Source organism: Falco naumanni, chromosome 6 (genome assembly GCF_017639655.2).
Source record: "Falco naumanni isolate bFalNau1 chromosome 6, bFalNau1.pat, whole genome shotgun sequence".
In the NCBI taxonomy this organism is placed as follows: Eukaryota; Metazoa; Chordata; class Aves; order Falconiformes; family Falconidae; genus Falco; species Falco naumanni.
This window is the reverse complement of record NC_054059.1, coordinates 19,244,286-19,268,794: the sequence shown is the minus strand read 5'-3', so window position 1 is coordinate 19,268,794 and position 24,509 is coordinate 19,244,286. Positions and strand designations below refer to the sequence as shown.

The following is a 24,509-nucleotide window of genomic DNA, read 5'->3' as shown; positions in this document are numbered from 1 at the left end:
CTCCCATGATTTAAAAACATAATGTGATGGCAATCAAAATTTTATTGTAATATTTTATGGGTTTTTACTTTACTTTTTTTTAAAGGACTGAAACTTTACATAAGTCACACCAACTAATTCAGCCTGAGTCCTTCATAGGTTTCCTTCCTTTCCTTAATGATGGGGGATAATACTTTAGGACATTTTTTCTGCTGAATTTCATTCATGAACATAGAAGCTTTTTTTCTGTTTCTGCCAAAACTTTTTCCCTAAATTTGACCTAGTGAAAATGCATGCCAAGGACAACTGTAGGAGACAATGAATGAAGAGTGGCATCAGAAAGCAAACTGCTCTCTGTACTCCTGACTGCTTTCTTCTGATAACTCTGTTGACTTCACAGAGCCAATACAGCATGAACTCCCATGCACTATCCTGCCTGTCTAATCTAGCTGGTTAATACTGTTGCAGACATTATCTACTGGCAAGGTTAACGTCCTATATTAAAATCTGCTGAATCACCCTGAGCTATGTAACTGTGAGCTGGCATACTCTTCTGGTATTATACAGGGAGATTGTATGAACTTATGTCTATCAAACAAAACAATTAATTGTTACAGTACATGGGGGCTCTCTCCTTCAGGTTCTTCCTGTAGACTGACTTTGCTGCTATGTAGCTGAAAATGATCCTCATCCCATTTGGCTCCACCACTGGTACCTGTTAGACCAATGTGTTCCCTGTTTGACAATAAAATAAGCTTGATCATTTATTTAAAGCTAGAACCAGAGAAGGACAAGACATCAAAACAGTCATCACTGCAATGTCTTGTCTTTTAGGAAGTATCTAGTCCCCAAATGGAACACTCTGTACCCTATACAGCACACGGGGAGAGCTAGGCTTCACAGAAGGGGACTTCTCACGGATAGCACATCCCATAGCCTCCACCTTCTGGTTCAGGCTCTTTTCTTTCTTATTTCCCTCTGTCCCCCTCTTACATTTCGGGAGGTTCTGTCCAGTGAAAGCTTGCAGCGGGGCTCTGTTACCTATGCAGAGGTATCCATGCTGCTATGCATGTTCCAGGGCATCTGTTGGCCTCCAGCTGCTGCTCCAGAGAGCCCAGCTCTGCAGCACGTGCCACATGTCAGCCCTGCAGAGGTGTCGCAGAGAACCCCGGCGTCTGTGCTAAGCGCAGCAGCAGCAGACTGTTGGTACTGCTGTAGAAGCACAAGCTGCCCACATTTTGTTTTCTGTTAACATCCAACCCAAAATAATTTGTTCATACTTTCTAATGAAACAGAACTCTGCATACAAATGTTTGATTTGCTGGCTTCCTGGAGAAGTTACTGCTTTCACCTCTAGGCTTCTGGGAGTGCTGATTTCTGCTGTTAGCACAGAGTTTTTTAAGAGTTAAAGATCAAACTACACTGCTGGAAACAGTGTTTCTGGAATTGTTGGACAGAGGTGATGTATGACCCAGAGTCTAGGATAATGTAGGCGATAAGTTGTCCCTGTGGAAACATATGCACCAAGGTACATCTGGTAGCGTTTCACAAATCAGACTCACTCTTAGGTAGCTTGGCTGGATTAATCATTTGTAGACCTGGCCATGATAAACTAAGGACTTGACATCCACTGTGTCAGAGGACTGCAAGGTAACAAAACATGATTTCACGCATGAAAGTTAATCAGTGTAGACAACTTGGGAAAACTCATCTCCTGGAAACTCTGTAGACATCTACATCTAGTCCAGTTGTCTAGTCTCCTTTAAATAGGTCTAAATTCAGGAGGAATCCCTCATCATGCAGTCGAGCTACAGCTGATATCCAAACTACTTGAAAGGATGCCATCTCAACTGAGACAGTTAAAAGTTTAGATGAAGCCAGTCTCTTCAGCCTTCCCTTAGGGGTAGGGGAGAGGAGTAAAAGTCTTCAGAGGGTGATTTATTGCAACACTGACATTTCTTACCCTATCAGAGATACCCATCAAGATTTATGGCAAGTCCTTGTCAACACAATTACTACCACAAATGATTAATCCAGCCAAGCTACCTAAGAGTGAGTCTGATTTGTGAAACGCTACCAGACGTACCTTGGTGCATATGTCTCCTAACCTAACAGGACTTTTGGAAATGTCACTTTACTGAGCTTGTGAAGTATTTTTGAAAATGCTATGGAAGTATCATTTATATCTTGCATGCCTGAAAGCATCTGATCTCCTAAGAACATTTAGGTTCAGCTTGACCATCCAGGAGTTAAAACTAGGGGAAATGTTAAAGATACCTTAATAACTTAGAAGTGAATATTCACCTCAGCTGCTTCTGTTGGCCACCTGCTTCTTTCCATTTAGCCTCTTCCTTTAAAACAATAAGGTATAAAATGTTTGTTGGTTTGTTTCAAACATGATACTGATTTCTTGACAAAGCATTAGAAAATGGTTTGTGTCATCAGCCTTTGTTAACTTTCCTCTCTATATAAAACATATCAGAATTACGTTAATTTGAATTGGAGCTGTGTTCAAAATGATGAGCCGATATTTAAAATGTATTTGCAAGGGAGGCAGGTGCATGCACAAACTGCTATGCCTTACTGTATCAGCAGGAGGAATAGGGACAGTAGAGAAGGGAGCCTCATCTGTGGCTAATGAGACCTGTTGGGATATATCCAGTCCTGCCTTGCTGCAGAAATAAAGTGCAGCTCTGGTGATTCATGCAATTCCAAACAAAGGTCCCATTTGTTGTTGTTTTTCCAAGCTGGCACTGCCTGTGTTCAGCACAGTTGAAAAGTGCAGCTCACACATTATGTCCCATGAAACATTTCCTCACACTGCATTACACCCTCCAAACCTTGCAGGGTAAGTGTGCAATGTAACAGTCTTATAAACCCAGGAATATGTTTACAAAACATAGCTTTGCAGAGGGAAGGGAGAAATTAAATGAAAGAAAATATCTTTTTCTCCAGTGATCCTCATGCTGACTTAAGACTTGGTTTCAGGTATGTGAAGGCCATTAGATGTTTTTCCCAGACATTTTGAAGAGCAAGTGGGTTACCTAGAAGCCGGCAGGTATTCTCAGTGCTCCTCCTGAGCTTGTACTTTTTTTTACCATTATGGTTTTTTGCCGGCAGTTCCTTACAAGATGGTTTGAGTAACAAATGTGAGACCTTGCCTAAGCAAAACCAAACCAACGCTGTGATATTCAGTGAAAATTTGTGATCAACACTGGCTAACATCAGCAGCTCCTGCCATCCCAATGTGAGGCAAAGCAAAGGTTGTGAATGGGGCGTTACCTGCTCACCGTTGCTTTTAGAGCTCTCTTACCACGTGAGAGCACATTAAGCTTTTAGATTTTCTTCTAGTTCCCTCTAGCTGGCTCCCTCTCTCTCTCTCTCTCTCCACTGCTTAGTTTGTGTCTTCTTGGCAAATTCCAAACTGTCTCACTTACCTGTGATTATTCCCTATTTTCCCCTCCACGCTTCCAGCCTCTGGACCTTTCTCCTTTCTGGATGTGATTCTCTTCCCATGGAGACGGTCGGTATGTAAGAACAGAAAGTAGCATGCCACTGACCCGCAGGCAGCATCAGGACTTTCAGAGCATTTCACACCTGAAAACTTTCTCTTTAGTGTCTTTCCTCTTCTTTTCTCAGCTTTCCATCAGCCAGCACAGAAAGGATCCTAATATTTACAGAAATTCAAGGGTTTCTTAGATCACTGCTAGTAATGATTTCAGACTCCTCTCTGAAACCAGGGTCAAGGGATTAACTTCCTCTGCAAGTATCGCTCCAAGCACGCTCAAGCGGTAACGTGACACAAACCAGTACAACTCCACTCTGAGACCACTTATGGCCTGATGTGAAGGTGCATTGACCATTTCAACATCTGACCTGCAGGTCCTCACTATTCTAGAGCGAGAGATCCCAGACACTTCGCTCTGCAAGCTGTTCCTCCAGCAGCTGTTGTCAATTTAAAGTGGAAAACCGATGGGAAATACAACTTGTTTTGAAACCCAAAGTGGGCGTGGAAAGGAAGACTTGCACACCAAGTACTAGGAGTCTGTATTTATCTGCCTTCTCCCAACAGTGACCTTCAGCCTTCTTGCTCCGTGGAGCCTGGAACATGCCATATGGCTTGTTAAACTGCTTGTGTTCTCTGCCCCTACAGTTTAAGCCAATGTGTGTCCTATACCAGTGGGAAATGCGGTTGTTTTTAACAGTTTTTTATAACTCTTACAGGGTTAAGCTGCAAATAGGGTACACTAGCATTTTTCCTGCACCCTTACACTTACTCTCTAGTTTAGCTTGCCTAAAAGCTTGACAACAGTAAGGGATGCACCTTTTTTTTTTTTTCTTTACATCCTGGTTACAAAAGTAATAAAATTTTACAGGAGGGCCTTAACTTACACACATATGTGGATAACCACCATAAATATATTTTCTGCTTCTGTTCTGTTTATGCTTAAAGCACAAAGGTGCACTTGAGTCCACAGCTTGCTAGCACTCACTCCCTGAGTTAAGTGCATAAGCACACACTTGCCGTTAGGTGAATAAAGATGAGTTTCAGCGTTTGCAGGTCATAGTCAAAAAGCTACACAATTGTATTGGACATAGTCGTAAAAGAGTAGGTTGCCTCTGACAAAATGCAGAGCATATTCAGTTGTAAACCCCATTTCGCCTAGTTGCATCCCAACAGAAATAATTAATTGTTCTTTTGTAGTCTGCTGCACAGGAGAGGTGTGGGGGAATACTGGAGAGCAAGCAATCTGAAAAGGAAGATTGTTCTTCTGCTTTCTCCCTACCAGGTTCCTTTTCCTATATTTTTTTTTCTAATTTCCTTTTTTCTACAGTTTTGTAATGGCAGTATTAAGCATCAGATTTGATTACTGACATCTGCTGGAACAAGTTTACTTCTATGCAGATGTTGCTCTGCCACATCAGGCCCCTTCACAAGGCAGTTATTGCCTACTGTAAATGTATAAAAGCCCTAATATTTTCTTTTTTAAATCAACAGAAGCTGAAACTCTGTTGCTCTGTATTCTGTCCCACAGCTATAGAAATAAACCACCTCTGCTTTACCTGAGTCTGCAAAACAGATTACGTGTTTCTTCCACAATGCTTCCTTCTCAACAGATAATATATTTGTAACCTGCACATGAAATGTTAGTAAGATCATACACAAGGTTTGAAACAATTTATGAAGAAAAATAATCAGTTTTGCAAGGAAAACTTTGCAGAGAGATCTTAAGAAATCCAATTCACCCATAGGCCTTAATTTAAAGATGGCAACATTGGCTACATTTTGACCTTTTACAGGTATGTAAGCAAGTGATGTACCAACCAGCTCACAGGAATTCCTGTTCCACATTCAAAGCCCACCTTGTTGCTCAGCATGGAGAGGTAGCAGCCGCACAGATGGCACGGAGATGTACGTAACTGTGGTGGCAGCTACTAGGAAGGTGGTGTTCCTGCACAGGCAGATATGCAGTGGCTTTCTTCTTGGGACAGCGCAGAGGTGCCTGGTGACACAAGCAGGCAGGTTGCACTGCTGCCCAGCAGCTACACACGCGGTTCACCTATGGCATTGCCAGCCATTAACAAATAAGTTCGGGTACTTCTCCACCTTCGGGATTTTACAGCAAAAGCAACTTCTTCCAGCAACTGCTTGAGACCTGCTGCTTTCACTTACTACAGAACCAGGAAGAGACAAAGCGCCAACAGCGTGGGTGGCACGGGGAGGCTGGTATCTCCAAGCTGAGCACTTGGGTGGCCTGGGGAATGATGGCTCAGGGCACCTGGCGAGGGTGAGGCAGGCCAGCACAGATCTCATGTGCTGGCAAACCGGCTATGTAAGGAGCCATCTCTAGAGATCTTTCCAAGACCTCCTGTGACTCCCAGAGGGTTAGGTAGTCCCCACCAAACAGGACTGACAGTCCTGTGGATCCAGGTGCCGATGCCATCCACAACGGCTGCCATTGCTGAGCCCAGTGGCTCCGTATTTGGAGCAGAGATCCAGGGTGAAAGCAGGGCAGATCCATTGCTCCCTTCAGCCTCAGCCGACTCTGACATCAGACCTGGGAGCCTTTTGTGTGGCACATTCTTCCTTGCTCACATTGCACCAAAGTCACTTTCCAAGAAACCTTAAATAGTTTTTCAGGATAGAGATAATGAGCACAGCTCACTAAATGATTAGTGAATTTTCCTGCACAAGGAGAGACTGGGAAGAGAAATTGGGCGACTTTATTACACCTTTAATGCACCTGAGCTGTTCTAGCCATGAAACCTCTGCTGCTCTGTGACCCCACTCCTCCCTTCCCCATTGCCACTCTGTGAATCGCCTTCACCGCTGCAGACAGGCCTTGCTGCGAGGAGCTGTGGCCATGTTGGTGTCACTGGTCCCAGCACATGGCCAGAAGGGCAGGTGGTGCCCCACTGTGCCGCCAAAGCAGTAGCACCCCTAGGCTGCCATCATTTCACTCTGTGCAAAGTGGCAGCTCAGGCTCAGGTTTTGCGCTCTGGACCTCTCCAAAGATCACATCAAACACGAGGCAGTGCCAGGTCACGGGCACTGGAAGATGCCATCTATGTTACTGAATTGATGTTGGCTCGCTCAGGGCTTATTGGTCTGCACCTGCTACTCTCGCCCAGTCCAATCCAGGGCCCAGCTGCAACAAGCTGCTTGGATGTGGTCACACAACATTGGGTAATAAGAGAGTTTAATAGCATGAATTATTTAATAGTGGGTATTATAATCTAATTTCCTCAGAGCCAGGAAATGGAGCCTGGTGCTACTTGTTTTACTAGGAAGAAGATGTAGCTGGCCATTGGTGTCCAGAACTGGGGCTAGGAGGCAGCTGAGGGTCCCCAGATTGGCAGATGAATGCACAGAAAGAAGCATGAACAAACATTGAACCCGAGTGCTCATCTGTTTGAGGATGTGGCTCTGCCCTCCCCATCCTTTGAAAAGGTTTATCATGTAAAAAGGTGCAGAATCCAGTGCACTGGGAACAACAAACTAAGGTGCTTGGAAGAATCAGAGGAAGAAAATAATGGAACATTATAAGAGCTGGTTCCTAGGCAAGACCTAGGAAGTGTAAGAAACGAAAGAGATTTGGCTTTGGTAACAACAGATGAAACCATGACTAAATTAGAAGTTTCACTCACACAATACACAAAATATAAAAATAATGTAAGTACTTACCAAAACTGCTCTTGAAACAAGTCTACTTCTTTAAAGAAGTGATTCAGTGAGTCTTCTTCTCTTTCTTCTCTTCCATAGCTCTTATACTGAACCTATTTTCATCCAGAAAGTATATTCTTCAACAAGCTACATTCTGACAACACTAACACTGCATTGTTTTTTTTCCAAATGAATAAATTCTCTACTGTACAAATAATTCTTTGCTCCCACACTCCTTTGTTTTCATGTTTTACTAAGCATTTGATATCAATAAAGACAAATCTACTGTCACATTGCCAGGGTAATCAGAATGCTTTATTTCCATTTTGGGGCTTTTTTTTTTTTTTAACCATTGCTTTTAACTGCAACAGTAACAATTTACTGAGCTTCCTACTTCCTTTGGTTTGAGCTTCTGAGTTTGGGGGTTTTTTTCAGCATTTTGAGTCTCAATGAAGGTAGAAGGCATTCATTTCTTAAAAATCTTCAACACAGTTTCAACATAAGATTCATCTGGTGGGGGTTTCCTTGGGCTGCCAGGCTGCAGGAACTTCTTAATTGTAGGCATATTGCTCATTCTTATTTTAAAAGCCTAAAAAACGAAAACAACAGAGTAAGAGAGAAATTCCAGCTACTTCAGTAGCAAACAGCGCTCCCTGCACAGAACAACTGCTTCCCCCCTGCTGCTAGAAGAGACCCTAACATTCATTCAGATTTCTTGCCATCTACACAGTCGTCTTCTGTCCAAGAGGAGGAGGACCTTGCTGCTGCAAAAAGCCTGTTCTTACCAACGAAGGCAGCATTGGAGCAGACAATATCTAAATCTCTGCTGTGTGAAAGAAACTGAAGGCAAAAATTCAGTGTCTGGGAGCACCAGGGACTAGATTTGAAGGTACAAATACACTGACCCAGCTTGTGAGCCTTTTTTCTTTCTTTGCTGGTTCTGATGTTGCAAACCGCTATGTGGGCAAACAATTATATATGTTAACATGATTTACATTTTTACTACAGAATCACAGAATGGGTTTTGAATGTCTCCAGAGAAGGAGACTCCACAACCTCTCTGGCTCTCTGGGAAGCCTCTTCCAGTGCTCTGTCACCCTCAAGGGAAAGAAGTTCTTCCTCATATTCAGAAGGAACTTCTAGTGTTACAGTTTGTGTCTGTTGCCCTTTGTCTTGTCGCTGGGCACCACTGAAAAGAGCCCGGCCCCATCCTCCTGGACACTTGCCCTTAACTGCAGACATTCATAAGATCCCCTCTCAGTCTTCTCTTCCCCAGGCACAGGCCCAGCTCTCGCAGTCTTTCCTCATAAGGGAGATGCTCCAGTCCCCTCATCATCTGTGTAGCCCTCCGCTGGGCCCTCTCCAGCAGTTCCCAGTCTCTCTTGAGCTGGGCAGCCCAGCACTGGCCACAGCACCCCAGATGTGGCCTCACCGGGGCAGAGCAGAGGGGCAGGATCACCTCCCTCCACCTGCTGGCCACACTCCTCCTGATGCACCCCAGGGTCCCACTGGCCTTCTGGGCCACCAGGGCACACTGCTGGCTCATGGCCACCTTGCTGTCCACCAGAACTCCCAGGTCCTTCTCTGGTGTATAAGCCACTCCTCCCAGTTCTGTATCACCAGCAAACTTGCTGAGGGTACACTTTTGTCACTTCATCCAGGTCATTGATGCATAAGTTGAACAGAATTACATTATGTAGTAAAATGATGAGCTCTGTGTCTAGTATGCCCACTGTTGTCCCACTGTCCCAGCATTTCTAGGATTGCGCGGCTGAAGGTGAAATGACTGAAGGCATCCTTGGCTCAACTCAGTTGTCCAGTAGAGGCTTCTGATGCTGTGTTGTAGCCTACAGTAGCCAAAATATCTATATAGGGCTAGCAGATATAACAGAGCCCCTCAGGAAGAACTATTTCCTTCTGGAGCGGTGGCTGTAGGCTAGGACTAGGATTAAGGAAGAGCTAGGCATCTCAGGTGGCAAGAGATGCCTGTGTTAAGGCAACTGAGGATCCTGAAACATCTCATCGTGCAGTCAGAAAGACTCACTGATGCAGATTGCAGCCAGCTGGAGACCCCATGGTTAGCTGAGCAACCTTAGATGCACAAGAACCTTCTAACAGCGGGGCTAAGGGAGAAAAGCTTTACAGAGCAACAGCCAGTTCTTGCTGGCAGATGTATGAACTTAATTCCCTTTTCCTTGCTGGAAGGATAAGGGGGAAATACAAGAAGGAGCAAGAAAAATAAAATAAGTAGCCACCACTTTTAGAAACATTTTCCCTTCCAGCAGTAAAGGAATCCCTCCATAATTCCAGGCACGGCTTCAACGTAACTGTGCCCATGCCTAGTGGCTATGGTATCTTGCTAGAAGACGGGAGTTAGAGACAAGAATTACCCAAGGCTGCAAAACTGCTTATGCGATAAAACCTGACACAGGTAACTGCTCACTTTGTGGCTAAAGTGCCTCATTCTTTCACACTAAATTCAGGCTTAAACTGTTGGGGTTGAGATCTAAAAATTTTTGTAAAAGTAATTAGAAAAAGACCGTCAAAGCCCTTTTCCTCATCAGTTCCATGCAGAAAACCTAACTGTGATAGTCTGATGCTGAACTGTTGGTTGTTGTTGGGGTTTTTTTTGTTGTTTGTTTTGTTGAAGGGAATAAAGGCAAAGTCTTTGAGTACACCCCTTAAATTAACTGTCTGTAAGCACAAAGACGCATGACCTCAAGCCTTGCATCCTCAACCCAAATTTGCATTGCCTACACTGCTTTATTACCTTGATTACAGGCACATGAGAGGGCTAATGAACACTATCTGCTTCTTTCCAGTCACAGGCTACTTGGGTCCACTGCATCTCAATACTTAATGACTCCTGCAGGTCATGCCCCAGGCTCTCCCACGCACCATGCTCTATAGCATGCTGCATGCTTCTGATTTCTGGTCAAGGCTCACAGCAGAAGTGCCTCACTTCTGCTTAGTTTCAGACTTTGTATGTGACAAAGGCAGAGAATTCCTCTTCAATTGTATCAAGCTGATTACTGACAGCTAACTGTGTCGATACTAAGGCTTCAGTTTGTAGAAGGCAGAAGTGAAGTGAGGTTACTGGGATCCCAAAATTGTAATACCAGCCAGTACAAAAAATGGCACACTGTACCTTATTGTAACATGTCAATCTGTACCACAGACAGCATTTGTTACCTGGCGTTAGATAGCATCTACTGGCAGGAAGCAGGAAAATGAAAACAGGGCAGCTTAGGTCAGTGATTCCCTTAGGATGACATTAATTTATTTCCATTGAGAAGGCATATACCACTCAGGTATATGAGGTATATAGGCATACCTGAACAGAGTTCATCAGGAGCACAGTGCCTTACAACAAACCAGCTAAATCAATTCCCTCTTGTGCTTGATGTTAAGCATACATGTGATAGTGACTGTTCCTCAAATTGCCCACACTCGTGATTTACATAGCATGAAGAGATGATCACTTTAGGATTGCCCTCTAGCTCCTGAACACAGGCATGCTCCATAACAACATTACCTGCAACTGAGGAAACCCCGACAGCACAGCAGGTATTTTCTCCTCCACTGCTAAAATGGCTTCAATTAGCTGAACATCTGCCCAGCTGAATTTGTTGCCCACAAGAAAGTCTTGGCCATGTTGTTTTAAAACCTGTAGAATACAAGAGAATGTGGGCTGCAGATGAGAATGGGACATGTGATCTCTGGCAGCTAAGTCTCACAGCACAGCTGTAGAGCTGAACAGCAACTATATCTGATATTTCAGGGTGGAGTTTCCAGCTGGAAGCTATGAGCCTAAATCACTTCATTATTGTTGGGAAGAAATCTGAACTATTGTAATACATAGGCTGCAAACTTTGGTCACTTAGTAATGGTGAATGATAATAGGCACTGGGAACAGGGACAAAACTATACGCTTAAGTAGATTAGTTAACAGTCATAGAATTAAACATAGAGATATTGGAGAAACTAACAAGTAACTTGGAGAACTTCTAAAACTGCCATTCAGATATTTCATTGAAATTTATGTCCCATGTTGATACCAGGGAAGCAAACTTAGAAATACAGAATTACAATAGCTAACCAAAGCAAATCCCTGCCTTTGGGAATAAATTATTGTAAGAACTTCTAGGATGTTCAGCCTTTATTATTGTTTTCCATCAACAGTAGATGAACATTACAAAAGTAAGAAATGTTTCCAGATGCCCAAGTCACATGGGCTTTGTTTGTTGTTTTTGAAAGTGGGATGTGCAGAAATCTATGTTCTACTAAAATACTCCTAATCTCTCCACCTGATGTATTTGCAAGCAATTTTTGCATTTGTCTAATGAAAATGTTCCAACTGAAATTAAGTATAGCAGAGAGATGTGCTCTAAACAAAGGTAAGTGTGGAACTATCCCCTCAAGCAAAAAAGAAATCATACCTGCTTGCTTTTACTTTAGTGGAAAGTTTTACTGCATAGCTGAGAACATACGACTTTGTAGATGTTCAAATACCACAGCCCTGACAACACAAGTCAACAAATAAAGAAAATGTGCTGTGTGTTTCCCTTTGGGAGAGCCAAGAAAGCTGGGGATTTGGAACTGACGTGCACTACAAGCACATTCTTATTTTGGGGAAACTTCTGATAATTTGCAAAACAAGTTTTATAGACACATACTTACTGTCACTTACCTTTTCAAAGACTGGAAAGTACCTGTTAGTTGCCCTGTCCTTAATTGAGTGAAGATTTTTCTCCTTTGCCTCAGGTGGAGAGAAAGGAAACATCAAAATCATTTGCATCAGATCTGTTATTCCTTCCACATACATGTCAATCCTATTGGTGGGGGGAGACAGTAGAAAAGAACACAGAAGTTATTTCATCTGTTTTCCAATTGACTAAAACTACGTAGACGAATTTTGTATCCCCACCATAGTGCCAATTTTCACAGCCAAAACGAAACATAAGCTAAATATTTTTTAAAGGACTAAAAGCCTGTTTCTGTTCAGCAGCATTTCAGAAGCAGTGTTTCTGCTAAAACCTAAGCAAAGGCTAGAATCCTTGCTTTTTATTGTGTTAGCCTTTATCATGCCTTTCTACTGGATTTACAGGATTTACTTTGTTATATATAATGCAGCTATCAAATAACAGATTGCTCATTAAGTGAAAGGAGGTGTTACAGTACAGGGCTCTCTCCTTCAAGTCTTTCCCATAGAGATTGTATTTCCCTGCTATGTAGCTGAGGATGGCTCTGGTCTGCACCATCTTCATTCCATCGATCTCAACCAGGGGCACTTGCTGGAACATCAGGACTCCATCTAGGGTGGAAAGTTGAGGGAAAGCTTGTTAGTTCTTCCTAGACTGCTATCTTTACAGGAGAGCAAGAGACTAAGCACATTTCTTTGCAGTGTAGCAGATTATTGATATCTTGCCCTACCGTAAAACTCCATGCGGTAAACTAACATTATGGGAAAGATCAAATATGGACTAGCTTGCACCACGCTTTTGTAGCTAGGTCATTACAGTGCACTGGGCCCCTTGCTTTACAGCATTGCCAGAGCTTCACTGGCTGATGGGAGCTGGCACTGCTTGCTCCTTTGGGCTTCTGGACCCTGCCTCATGCTGGCAGGAAAAGCCTGAGCCAGCACTTTCAACCCAAGGGACTGGAGGAGAATAAAGGTCTGTGTTAAATCTGAACTTAAAAAAAAAAAATCCAATTATTTTGAATGCAGATCAGTTCCCTGTCACAGACATACACACATGAGTAGAAAGAACGAGAGGGGTAGTACTGCAGCAAGGGTGAGCTACCAGGATAACAGAAGAGGTCAGGCCACTTAAACATTGTGAAGCTCTCCAGCTTGGCAGTCCTGGGTAAATGGCTGAACTTAGTTATCTCAAAGGTCTTTTCCAACCTAAATGATTCTATGATTCTAAACTACAGAGTTGAAGGCAGGGACTCTAACAGGAGTTGCTGTTTAAGTTTTAACAATCCCCCCAGGAACAAAAGTTTGAGAGTACACATAGATTTTCATTACAGGCCTATCCTCACTGTCATTCCACAACAATTCAGACCTATTTAGATACGTCTTCATAGTCTTATTTTCTCCTGGTGCTGGTAGGAGCATTTGTGGAAGCCTTCAGTGAGGCAGCTCTGAGAGCTAGGCTGACGAGATTCAGAATAGCAAAGTCAGCCTTTTCTAGACCAGTTTTCTGCTGGATTCTTTCATGGTCTTTGGCGATACTCCCTCCTTCATTTACACATTAAGGGCATCCAGAGAACAATCCCGCCCTGTTCAAATCACAGCAACATTCGAAATCCAACTAGGCAGCTGTCACTTTGCATTGCTCAAAGTTAATAATTTGTTTTAATCTGTTCAATGCGTCCTCCTTTCAGGTGTAAAAGTTCATTTTAACAGACACATCTGTTTGCATTGTTCAATAGCTCCACAGAGCTATTAAAATACTTTGCTAGTCTAGAATTAATAAACATTCTTCATTCATTCTATATTATTAATTTACAGTTTAAATTCAAAGAGTCGTTCCATCTGCAGCAATGAATAGCCTTTTTTTCTTGTAAACATTCACTGAAAGATCATGTGTCTTCATGTCTTTCCAGGACACACCTGTGCAGCTTGATATCTATCTAGCAGAAACAAAGTAGAATGGGAAAACTAACAGTTCTGCAAGGGAACTTTTTCAGCAGGAAGATGTGAAACAATAAAATCTCACTTTCTGGCCCCTGACAAAAAGTGATCCAGCAAATGTGAATGAACTGAATGCATGGTTTGTTTCTTATCTACAGAAAAGAGGGATTTCTCTCTTATGACCAGCAGTGGACCGCTTCTCCTTGCTTTGCAGTGAGAACCACTTCACATAACCACTGCACAGAATATATATGCAGGATTAAAAGCAGTTTGCCAGTGGTTTTACAGACGGGATTGTGCTGTCACAAGGTGTTCTGTGGAACATACCTTAAAAACCAATCATTTAGACCTACTTTTCATCAATTACCAGCAGACTTTGTTGATATTCAGGTAGCAACCTGGGCAACCTGTGGCTATACAGATTGAGCCAAGCTAGTAATCTCTCAGGCCAACAAGGTACAGGTCTGGCCAGGCTGATGCGATTTAATTCTCCAGGCCTCCAAAACAGCTGTCTGTCAGCAAGCTGCCTGTTGGGAACAGCCCCTGTCCCAGGCTTCATCCTGGACACTGCTGGGGCATTGCTTAGAAGATCATCAGCTGGCACCTGCTGAAGTCACATCTGGACCATTCTAACAATGTGCTGGTGTTTAAACACAAAATAAGCTAACAAAAAGCATTTTGGAAGGAAGAGGTAATGTGGGGTTATTCTGTGTTCAGACCTGCCCTGCAGGACCGGCAGCATTCCAGAGGTTGCTTTATCAAGATGACTAACTAGTTTGTCTTTCTTAAACCCATCATATTAAATCCCACATTTTTCTTTGAGTTCTCACTATCTTAATCTCTCTCTCTATATATAAAAAAGCCCTTGACCTTCTTTATAAAACCTCCCTATCCCTTTCATCACCATTTAGTTCTTCTCTCTGAGTATGGATAAGCTTGGATGCTGTATCCAGGATTGTACCACTTGGTCTGGATTAATTAGCCCTGTGAAGCAAATTCAGATTTGGGCTTTCAGTATCTAAACTATCACACTTAGAGCTATACCTGGTATCTTTACACTGCACTGCTCTCCCACATCAGTTTCCCAGACAGCTGGACCTGCTATTTTAATTCTGCTCTTCATTATACCCTTTTTTAAAAAAAACAAAATATATATATTTAATATTAATTTTTCTGTCAGAATTTCTTTAAACACAGCTTGTCCTTTCTGACCAAGCAGCCAGAATGCAGCCAAGTCCTCTCCCAAGTCTCCCAGCATGATTTCACAAGCTCAGCCTGCGATGAGGTTTCTCTTAGATCTCCTGGGCAGCAGGAAAACTGTAGGGCAGGTGCACTCTGTAGTGCTCCTCATAGTCCCAACTCCTTCTCCACCCTGGCAGCAAGGTCTTCTCCTTCTAGGGTGGCTGCAGAGGCATTTGGTCTAGCCAAATATCAAGGGCAGTGGCTGTGGATATGCACTGGTGTTTGGGAACTGGTCTCACTCCCACGGCTGACATGAAGCCTTTGTGGCTTGCTGGTTTGACCATGTCAGACTTTCCACAGGTCTCCCTGCTGGGTCCCTGTTTTTTAACTGGCAGAAGCTTCACAGCTCAGGCTTGTCCTGCTTAGGACTGTCACTAGTGTGTTTGCAGACAGCCTAGCACAAAGGAAAACACTTTCCTGGGGATTTTGATGCTATGTCAGCCTTTCATTTAGAGGCTTATCTCACTGAGGTTCAGAACCAACATATAGGTACGTCTATCTGTTCTAGTCATCTCAACAAGAGCTCAGGCCAGCTGGCAAAAAGAGTGGCCATCTTCATTCTATGCAGTGCTCTCTGCCTATAGAGCATGGCGGTCACATCTAAATGACAACTTGGAAATGGCCCTTGGCCTGGGACAACTCCCAAATGATGCCTAGGAATTGCTTTGGGGAGTGCTATTCACCCTGGACCAAAAATGCGCCAGGAACCATGCTAACAGTTCAACAGCATACATAATTAAGTTCCATTAAATAGGTATATTTGCTGCTCCTGTTTAATGTGATACAATAAATGAGTCACAGAAGCTATGGCTTTTAGCTTATAGGATTTGTTTGGCACTGGAACCAACAGGTTACTCAAACCCAGCATTTCAGTATTCTAGGTGTGCACCTGGAAGTTTGCACTGGTTTAAATAAAATAATTTTAAACCACAAATTTAGCTAAATTGGAGCAATTTTCTGAGGTGCTAACCCTCAGATGTTAGGATTCTTACCTTTGATTAACTTTTCATACTGTTCTCTTGTTTCCAAAAAATTTTCCTCAAACTGGAAAAGGAGACACAAGTGTTACACTGCTGTATTTTACATTTTTCTTCTGCAAGTGACTACACATAACCGTATGCAGAAGGGTCGAACCAAGCAAAAGATAGTGGGCTGCATCTTCAACTGCGCTGTTTGGCCACAGATGTCCCGAGGATCCCCCATGTGTCCTCACAGATGGGGAGGAGCAGAAGGTCCTGGCCGCTTCTGCCTCAGCACTGATTCAAAAACAACCTAAGTGTGGGGACATCTAGAGGAGGGAGACGGGTTATAGCTAGTGCCAAGGGAAGCACGAGGTAAAGCAACTATTTCTAACCCCACCCCAGGGCATGCAAGTCAACAAAGCTCTTTTGTTTACACACAGTGCAACTGCAGGCAGAGTAAGACTGAGTTAAGGTGGTTTTGCACAGCGGAAACCTCAGACTAATTAAGGACCTTTAAGTAAATCCCCAATATGATTAATTGCTTCATGGAACTGATACTAGCTCTAATAAACTCCAAGCTCCACTGTGTTTGCACCCAAAGTATTAACACCAAACAAAGTCGTTACAAACATGCAGTGCCACTGGCCAAATTACTTTAGTCACCCCCTTGCAGCCATTTATCCTCTATGTGCATGTTAAATTGTGCCTTGCTGAGGCCAGTTGGAAACACCAGTGTGGAACACTGTAGTCAACTAACCTCCACACCAGCTGCTGCCAGCAGCCATCGTATGGTCTCCATTCGCCCCCTTCCATTAAGGTAGGTAAGCCTAGGCTTCCCTGACATGCTTCTGAGCTCCCGGTTCCCTGAAAAATATGAAGCAGAAAACAGCATCTCATAAAACTGGTGTAAAGTACCATTATTTTGATGTGAGAGAGCGCCTTTTTTATTCTCACTATGCCTGCTGATGTTTAAACTCCGTCTGGTTTAAAACAGAAGATGAGAGATGGGCCAGTGACACTACAGGCTGTGCTAGGAAAGGAAAGATGCGCAGATCTGTAAAGCCTTCCCCAGTGCTCGTACAGAGGCTTGGTATGATTATAAGCAAACACAGACATGTTTAAACATGTGGCATGAATCCCAAGCTACAGGGAGAACCTTGCTGTATTTTAACACAATTATACGAAGCCACCAAAAAGTCTACCACATCCTCAGGGAAGTTATTCACTCACCCTCCTTGCCCTCATCCTCATTGAAAAGATGAAGAGAAGACAACAAAACATGTTGTACTAGAAGGCTGAAATAGTCTAGCTTTGTTTGCCAGATGTGGGAGCACATTTTGCAGCTTCTTTCCTCATTTAGGGGCAAATGAATTGTTAATCTTCCCTTTGTTCCATGAAACAGGCTGAGCTTCCTTGGCAGTCCTATTGAATGGCTACAGCCTGTTTCATTGCTGCTTATGGCAGCCTTGAGGTGTCCCTCAGAGCCTGGAACGTAGATCTGAATCTAGCTGCGTTGCTTCAGGTGCCCCCCAAAAGTATCCCCTAGGGCACCAGGGACCTGCGTGCCCAGGGGGTGGGCACATCGGAGGCTGTCTGAAGCTTGCTGTAACAGCACCTCTCTGCACCATGAGCAACAGAGCTCCTGGCAGAGACAGCGTGTCTGTGTTGAGCTGTTTCATACGTAGGAACGAGCTGGAGTACTTGTGCTGACACGAATAAAAGTGTTTGCAAATCAAGGCCTTAATTTCTCTGTGCTTCATTACCCTGATTGCTTAAAAAAAAAAAAAAAAAAAAAAAAAAAAAGAAAGAAAGGACTACTATTCCCCCTTCACTAAGATGTTACTATCATACACGAATGATGGGGAGAAAAATGCTTTAAAATGGGTATCCTAATCATGTTCCAATGACTCAGAAACCCGAGTGCCTGATTTAAGAAAATATTTTTACAGATGAGCCCAGTTTTCTCAGAGTTAAAAGCCAAGGGCACAACATCATGTCTGTCACAATCTGCATCCACATGATGTTTCCCATTCGAATGAGATTCAGTATGGTCCAGTTATGTGTTTTCTTCAAGTCACAATGCTTTGTAAGCATATGGAAAATAAAGTACATTTGGAACATATTTTGCCAAAACCTGATTTTAAAGAACAATCAGATTGAGAGTTCTCCCTTGAACATTTCTGGTAAGAACCAAGTCATGTCATCACAATAAATAGGGATATTTTGGGTAATTTAGACAATATAATCCAAATACACAATAAAGGGAAAAATGATCACCTCCAGTTTTAAAGTGCAAATAGCTGTTGCTAATCACAATGTTTTGCCTCTAGGACAATGGTTTTAATAGTTTCTGCATGTTGTGTGATTAGCTTTCACTATATGGCACTGCAGCTTATCTGTATAGTTCAAAACATACTTTCTAGATACATCACACCCACATCATTTCAACACACATTGCCTGAACTTGTAATGTGCAGAAACTTACAGTAAATAAGACTTTTCCTTTAACAAGAAAAGCCAAAGACTTCAATACCAAGAATATGAAAGTTAAAATTTTAAATTACTGGACAATTTATCTATTGTTTGTAGAACAAAAATAGAGTGAAAAGCCTTAGGTAGGTATCATATTATCATTTTACATGAATAAGAAATTCTATATGGCATTATATTATGTGAGAAGAATAATGAGAAATAGAGAATAAAAACCTGTCATCAGCTACCTTTTTTTTTTTTTAAGAATAAGTCTGTCAGATGTAAGTAGATTTTAGTTGCCTTAAGCTTCTAACACAGAAAAAAACCCTTGGTTTTTGGTAAAGTCTCCTCAATCTTCTGGTCCACTGAGTGTATCTCCATTGACTATACAGACTTGACACAGGTAGCTCACATTAAGACTGCGACATTTCAGTGCCTGGGTCTGGACCTGAGGAGTGCCCTGAAGGCTCAGTTTAGTTGCCCATTCCTATGTGACTACTGACACCTGAGATTCCCTAAAGGTGGGCAGACACAACCCTTGACTTACCAGAGACAGGACAACTTTTTCTACCTTAAATCAGTATACTTATTCATCTAGACTCTCAATGCCTTTTTGCATTTATTTGGGGAAAGGTACAGCTAACATAGACAAGGCTCCCCCAGAACTTCACTTGGTTCTCCACTATTTTTCTAAAATTCTAGCAAGAGATTTGCAGGATGTTGTGTTAAAAAAAATGTTATGTTTTTGATACAATATATTGATGAATTATTGGTAGCCAAGGAATCTTGTATAACTGACACCCATTCCTCACTGTTTGCCTCAGCTGAAAAAGGCCATTGGGACTCTCCACATAAGTTACAATTTTTATAACAGAAGTACAGAACACCTGAGTTACATTCTCCAACAAGAGGAACAGTGTTTATCTGAAAACAATGTTAAAACCATTCAAAATCTACCATGAGCAGGTACTAAAAACAAACTCAAGCCTTTTTAGGAGCAGTTTCATAGCTACCTTGCTCAGCTCTGAACTGCACTGCAGGATTCATGCCCTGGTTAAAAAATTTCTTTCTCTTGCTCTCTCTCTATTGCAGCTTCTAGCTGGTGAGTAACTATTGAGACCACGCTTAGTATACCTGGCACACGAACTAAAGAGAGCAGAGAATCTACATTACCCCAGTAGATGCCCTAATACATTTGGAAGTCACTTCACTATAAACAGTTGCTCAAATGCTTTAAGAAAAAGGAACTTTTAAGTTAGTACTTACCTTCTGGCCTCAACTCAGCTTCCACCCAGCACAGGCAGGTTCCCTCCGGGTGATTAAACTTTGGAGCTTGGGGGAGTTTCCAGCTATACCCAATTAGAGAGAGAATCTCCCATGGCTGTTAAGCTGGCACTATCCAGCTTAAAGACATATGTCTCTGAAAATTGCCATCCAAGGCAGAGACTTTCTTTTTCAGTTTGCCGATTTGACTATGCCATGGGGGTAGCCTCATAGTTTCTACAGTAGCCATCTATCCAAACTACTGTCTTGGAATTACTGGAGCTTTTTACCCAAATACTAGAGCGAGACACTTTAATATACTAAGAAAATTACAGATTTTTCTGGGTCATTTTTAGGGTAATAGTAACCATTTAAAGACTAACTTCTGACATTTCTAGGCATATTTCACTATTTAACAGCAACCCAGGTTTTTATTTCCACAGAAAAGATACCCAAAGTATAGGATAACAATGTTCAATTACTTAGAAGTACAGTTTGCTGGTGTCAAACTTAAAGTTGGTATAAAAAATAGATGAGTAGTTTATGTCACTAATCACCCCATGTCTTAAGGCAACAGCATTAATTTTGGAAATTGAGTGTATGTGGCTAATGCTCAGTTAGACATGAAATGAACTATGATTTTCCTACCCTGTTTCCATGAAAAGTAACTGCTTCAGATTTGTTACAGACATTTCAGGGGAAAATATGAAAACTGAAAGTGGGTGTGAATGGGAAATGGGTTTTTGGTGGCAAAGATCAGGTTCTCACCTCTAACATAGACCCGTTTGTGATGCTGGCCATCACTTTACACCCCTGCAGCAGATGTCAGCACAGCTAATCTGAAAATCTGCTCACAGAACCCATGCTGTCATCAAAAATTGTGTTTATCAGTCTAAAGCCATGGCTGTACTAACGCAGCATCTCAAGGTGGGGAATCTCGGGACAAAAATCTCTAGTGACTACCTTGAGGAAATCCCTCCAAAGCTGCTACTTTCTTTTTTCCCCACAGTTGGAGTTTGGTTATGGTTTCTCTGCCTGGCAGTTGCTGGCAGACTCATCTAGAGGATGCATTTCCACTAGTGGCTTCTCACAAATTTGTAATTTACATGCTTCAAAGGTTGATGATGTCAGAAAAAAACTTACTGCATGGTGCTTCTTTATACTTTGCCTAATTTTAACTCTCTCAGGTCCATCATTCACTGAATAAAGCACCACACTAAATGTACATTTCTGTACTGTGTCTATGTCAAGGCCAGTTACCACCCCCAGAAAATTCCCCAGGTATGGGTTGGAAGTCCAGCATAGGCCCAGAACTGTTCCCAGCAGGCAGATGGGTACAGCACCCTATTCTGGAAGCTAGGGCTGTAGTGTAAATGTGTGCTGCATCACGCTAGCTGGCAGCGGTGCCAGCCAATGGTCCCCATATGCCTAAAGCACTAATGCAGATGCGGCTACAGTAGGAGTGTGGCACATGCAGGACAGGACAGCTGAGTAAGAAAGGAGCATTTTTGCATATTTGTCCATGATGGCAGCACTGAATCAAGATTAATCTATTCCTCCTTTTGAGGTCTTTGATAACAGCATATACCTGAGTGCAAAAGCTGGTTCAGGAGCAGTGACCACAGAAAAGCATGCAAGTAACCATTGTCTCCTTGTCTTTTCTGCAGTCTCAAATGCTGCCAATGGCAGCAATAGGCTTGATGGCAAAGAAGAAGGGGAAGAAGAGGTCTCTGATTTGATGCCTAGAGAAGAGTGGTCAAGAAAAGCATTCTGATCCTTTTTGGATTTTCTGAATTTGGCCACATCCAACTTTAACTGTTGTTCCCCTTCCACACACTCCTATTTGCCAGAAACCTTCCCCCTTGTCCTCTCTTTATTTTGCTTTCAGCACAGCCTTTCATAATGTAACTGTAAAGCTCCCTTGACTTGACATCTAAAGGTATTGCATCAATGAGGTTACTATCATCTATAACTTGAATAGCTGGTCTGTAAACCTCTAGAGTAGAAAAGAAAAGAAGTTTCTTTTATTAATAATTTGTTAAGCCACACCTGTGAGTATTCAGGCAGGTGGCATGGAGCCCGGATGCCACTTAAGTGATCTTGGGATTGGCATAGGCAGAGCTTAAATAGTGCCCTGGTATGTCAGGCTCCCACTGTGCTCTGCAGACACACTTCATTGTGCTGTAGGTTAAACAAGTCCAAAGTCTTCTTGAACGTACTTGCCTGCAGTCCTCACAAACCACTAAACTGGCCTGGGGGACCACCTGATGTCAGCTTCCAGCAGTGTCATCTCAGAGGCGAGGACAGGTTATATGACTGATTGCCACTAGGGAATTAAACAAGGGCGGTTAGGATCCTCCCCATGCTGCTTATCAAGCTCCTAAACGGAAGCATACCACCATTGTGATAAAAAATTAGAGTCCACATAAATAGTTAGAACAAGTCATGCATCACTCAAACCTAGACTTGCTGCAAAACTTCAGCAACTGCTCTGTTTCTGTCCTGGGAGCTTTACTGGTTTACTTTACACCCAACGACAAAGTTAACCAAGCTTGTATTGACCCTCGCACGTATTTCTGTGAGCTGTTTGGCACTTACCTGCACCACTGGCACGGAGAAGTCTGAACACTGTAATCCTAATTCTGATTTACACCCATTGTGCTGCTGGCAGGGAGAGCTTAAATGGAGTGTCTGTTTACAGAACGTTATTTGGATTGTCTAGTCATTATTGATACAAATATAAATATCTCAACACGATCAAAAGAATGATTTATATAGGTGCAAGACAGGCAATATCAAGGCTTCAAAGCCAACTGGAAAACAGTTGTACTTAGTACAAATTTCATTGTGAAATATTCTTCTTAAATAACTCATAATGACTTCATCTTTTGATAGAAACTTGTGTATGTTTCCCCTATTTGGTCTCTGGTGTGTGCTGTGAAACTTTCTAGGACTCTCAGTTTGTGTGTTGTTACAACTACAACTAATAATAATCTAAGCTTAGGTTTAAATAATCCTTTTATTTTCAAAAGAGAGTGTAAAAAAGCAAAGCAGATATTGCAGTCCTATTTTTATCTGCTGTTGACCAACTATATAGCTAGACAACAATTTGGGTTTTTTTCCCAGTAAAAAAGGGAGTTTTGCAATAAAAAATATTAAAATTGATCCCTTGAATAAATTTAATATAATCTCTTATTCTGTAAAACATTTTTTGTTTGTTTTGGTTCTTTTTTAAATAAAAACAGACTTATTTATACATCTTAGACAGGGAGAAATAGGTTTTATTTCTTCTATTATAAAACACTTTTGTTTTCACTGAAGTACGAGTCCTTCTCCGTCTCTCCTACTTTGACCTCACGCATAAGAAATATCTAATAATTTTATCTAACATTTTTTTTAACAAATTGAACTGTAATTCACTGCTCACATGCATTTCTCAGCTTTGCTTTTTCATTTTCTTCTTTTCGTATTTTACTTTGTTGGGTGTGTTTCCCTACGCTCACTTTATTACTTCTGCATTGCGTAAGAGTGCATTTTAAGTTTTCTTCCTCAAAACTTCCAATGAATATGGGTATATTACTATTTCATTTAATTACTTACAGAAAAGGCAACTCTGAGGGAATGGAGGGCACTTTCTCTTCTACATCAGGATAGCTTCAATCAGTTGCTGGACTTCCACCCACAGAAGTTTGACAGACATGAAAGATGGGTAAGTAGCTTGATTCAAGAGGAAAAAGGCTTACAGGAATTAAAAAACATTTTACAGTTTTGCTCCAGTACAGAGTTGATGGAGATATTAATGACCTAAACCTACATTTCAGGTTTATTTCTGCATCCCTGGACAGTTTTATAAATTGCATATGTACACTAGCTGCTACATTTCCATAAAAACTACAAATAAAAAATGATCAGAAGAAACAGTAGGTATGGTATAAGATACATTAGAAGTGGAGGGAAAGATACGTGGTTAGTCATATGTGCACTGGGTCAGATACAAATCTCCACTTGCTTTTGTTCACTTGTTCTCAAGGAGAGGTTTTCAGTGCAAGTTTGATAATGGAATAGGAATCTGGTTCGTCTTGCCCAGCTCGTTAGCAGCACTAGAGACTATAGGCTCGGTGCTCACTCCACAAAAGCAACATCTCACTTGTACATAAGCCTCTTTTCATCAGTCTGCGCAGTGGGAGGTTAAATTGAATGTAAGCATACAGAGAACTGAACTGCCTTTGCCATAGCAGGAATATTAAAAGAAGGCTTTGATGTGCTTGAGAACCATATTGAAACAGTGAACAGTCTTTACATACAAGATAATGAAGTTGTAATAAGTAAAATACAGTAAATACACTCATGTTAGAAAAATGTTCACGGGGCTATGTTTCACTGCTGAATGTGGAGACTCCTGATCTTCTACACAGGAAAAAGCAGAAAAGACAGATCAGTCTTTAGGACTGAAACCTATACACTGCAGTGTCTTCAGTAGTCTGGCTTGAAGAGGCATCCCTCTTGCTTCAAGGGGAACCAGGACACTATATAACTAGTGAAGTCTAACTCCATCCCTTTTGTAGGACAAAAATGACCTCTGGATCCTGGAGATGTACGTTCTCTAGCCTCAACCCTGCACTGCTTCATATTAGCGCCTATTGCTATTAGCAAGAAAGTACCATGGCCCTGTCACAGCACTCTCCAAACTATCAAGCAGCAACAAGGTCTTTCCCCATCTCATACCAGCACACTCTCCATCCAGCCCCTCTGCAGCCTTCTCCTCATATAGCCTCATCCAGAGCAC

The 24,509-nt window shown here is 42.2% G+C and overlaps 1 protein-coding gene across 3 annotated transcripts in view; it reads right to left on the bottom strand.

Moving 5' to 3' along the window:
* Positions 1 to 7,380: 7,380 nt before the first annotated feature.
* The window catches only part of LOC121090258 (glutathione S-transferase 3-like), a 31,141-nt gene continuing 14,012 nt past the window's right edge, over positions 7,381 to 24,509 (bottom strand). Inside the window, exons 2-7 of one of the 3 annotated variants that reach the window (XM_040598605.1) lie at positions 16,746 to 16,852; positions 16,019 to 16,070; positions 12,326 to 12,458; positions 11,835 to 11,976; positions 10,680 to 10,811; positions 7,381 to 7,733 (exon numbers count right to left, since the gene is read on the bottom strand). In XM_040598605.1, coding sequence (XP_040454539.1) covers positions 7,611 to 7,733; positions 10,680 to 10,811; positions 11,835 to 11,976; positions 12,326 to 12,458; positions 16,019 to 16,070; positions 16,746 to 16,832 — 669 coding nt within the window. In that variant the 5' untranslated portion in view covers positions 16,833 to 16,852 and the 3' untranslated portion in view covers positions 7,381 to 7,610. Of the gene's footprint in view, positions 7,734 to 10,679; positions 10,812 to 11,834; positions 11,977 to 12,325; positions 12,459 to 16,018; positions 16,071 to 16,745; positions 16,853 to 19,726; positions 19,782 to 24,509 lie in introns of those variants that run through there. The other 2 variants (XM_040598606.1, XM_040598607.1) reach the window with 2 other exon arrangements.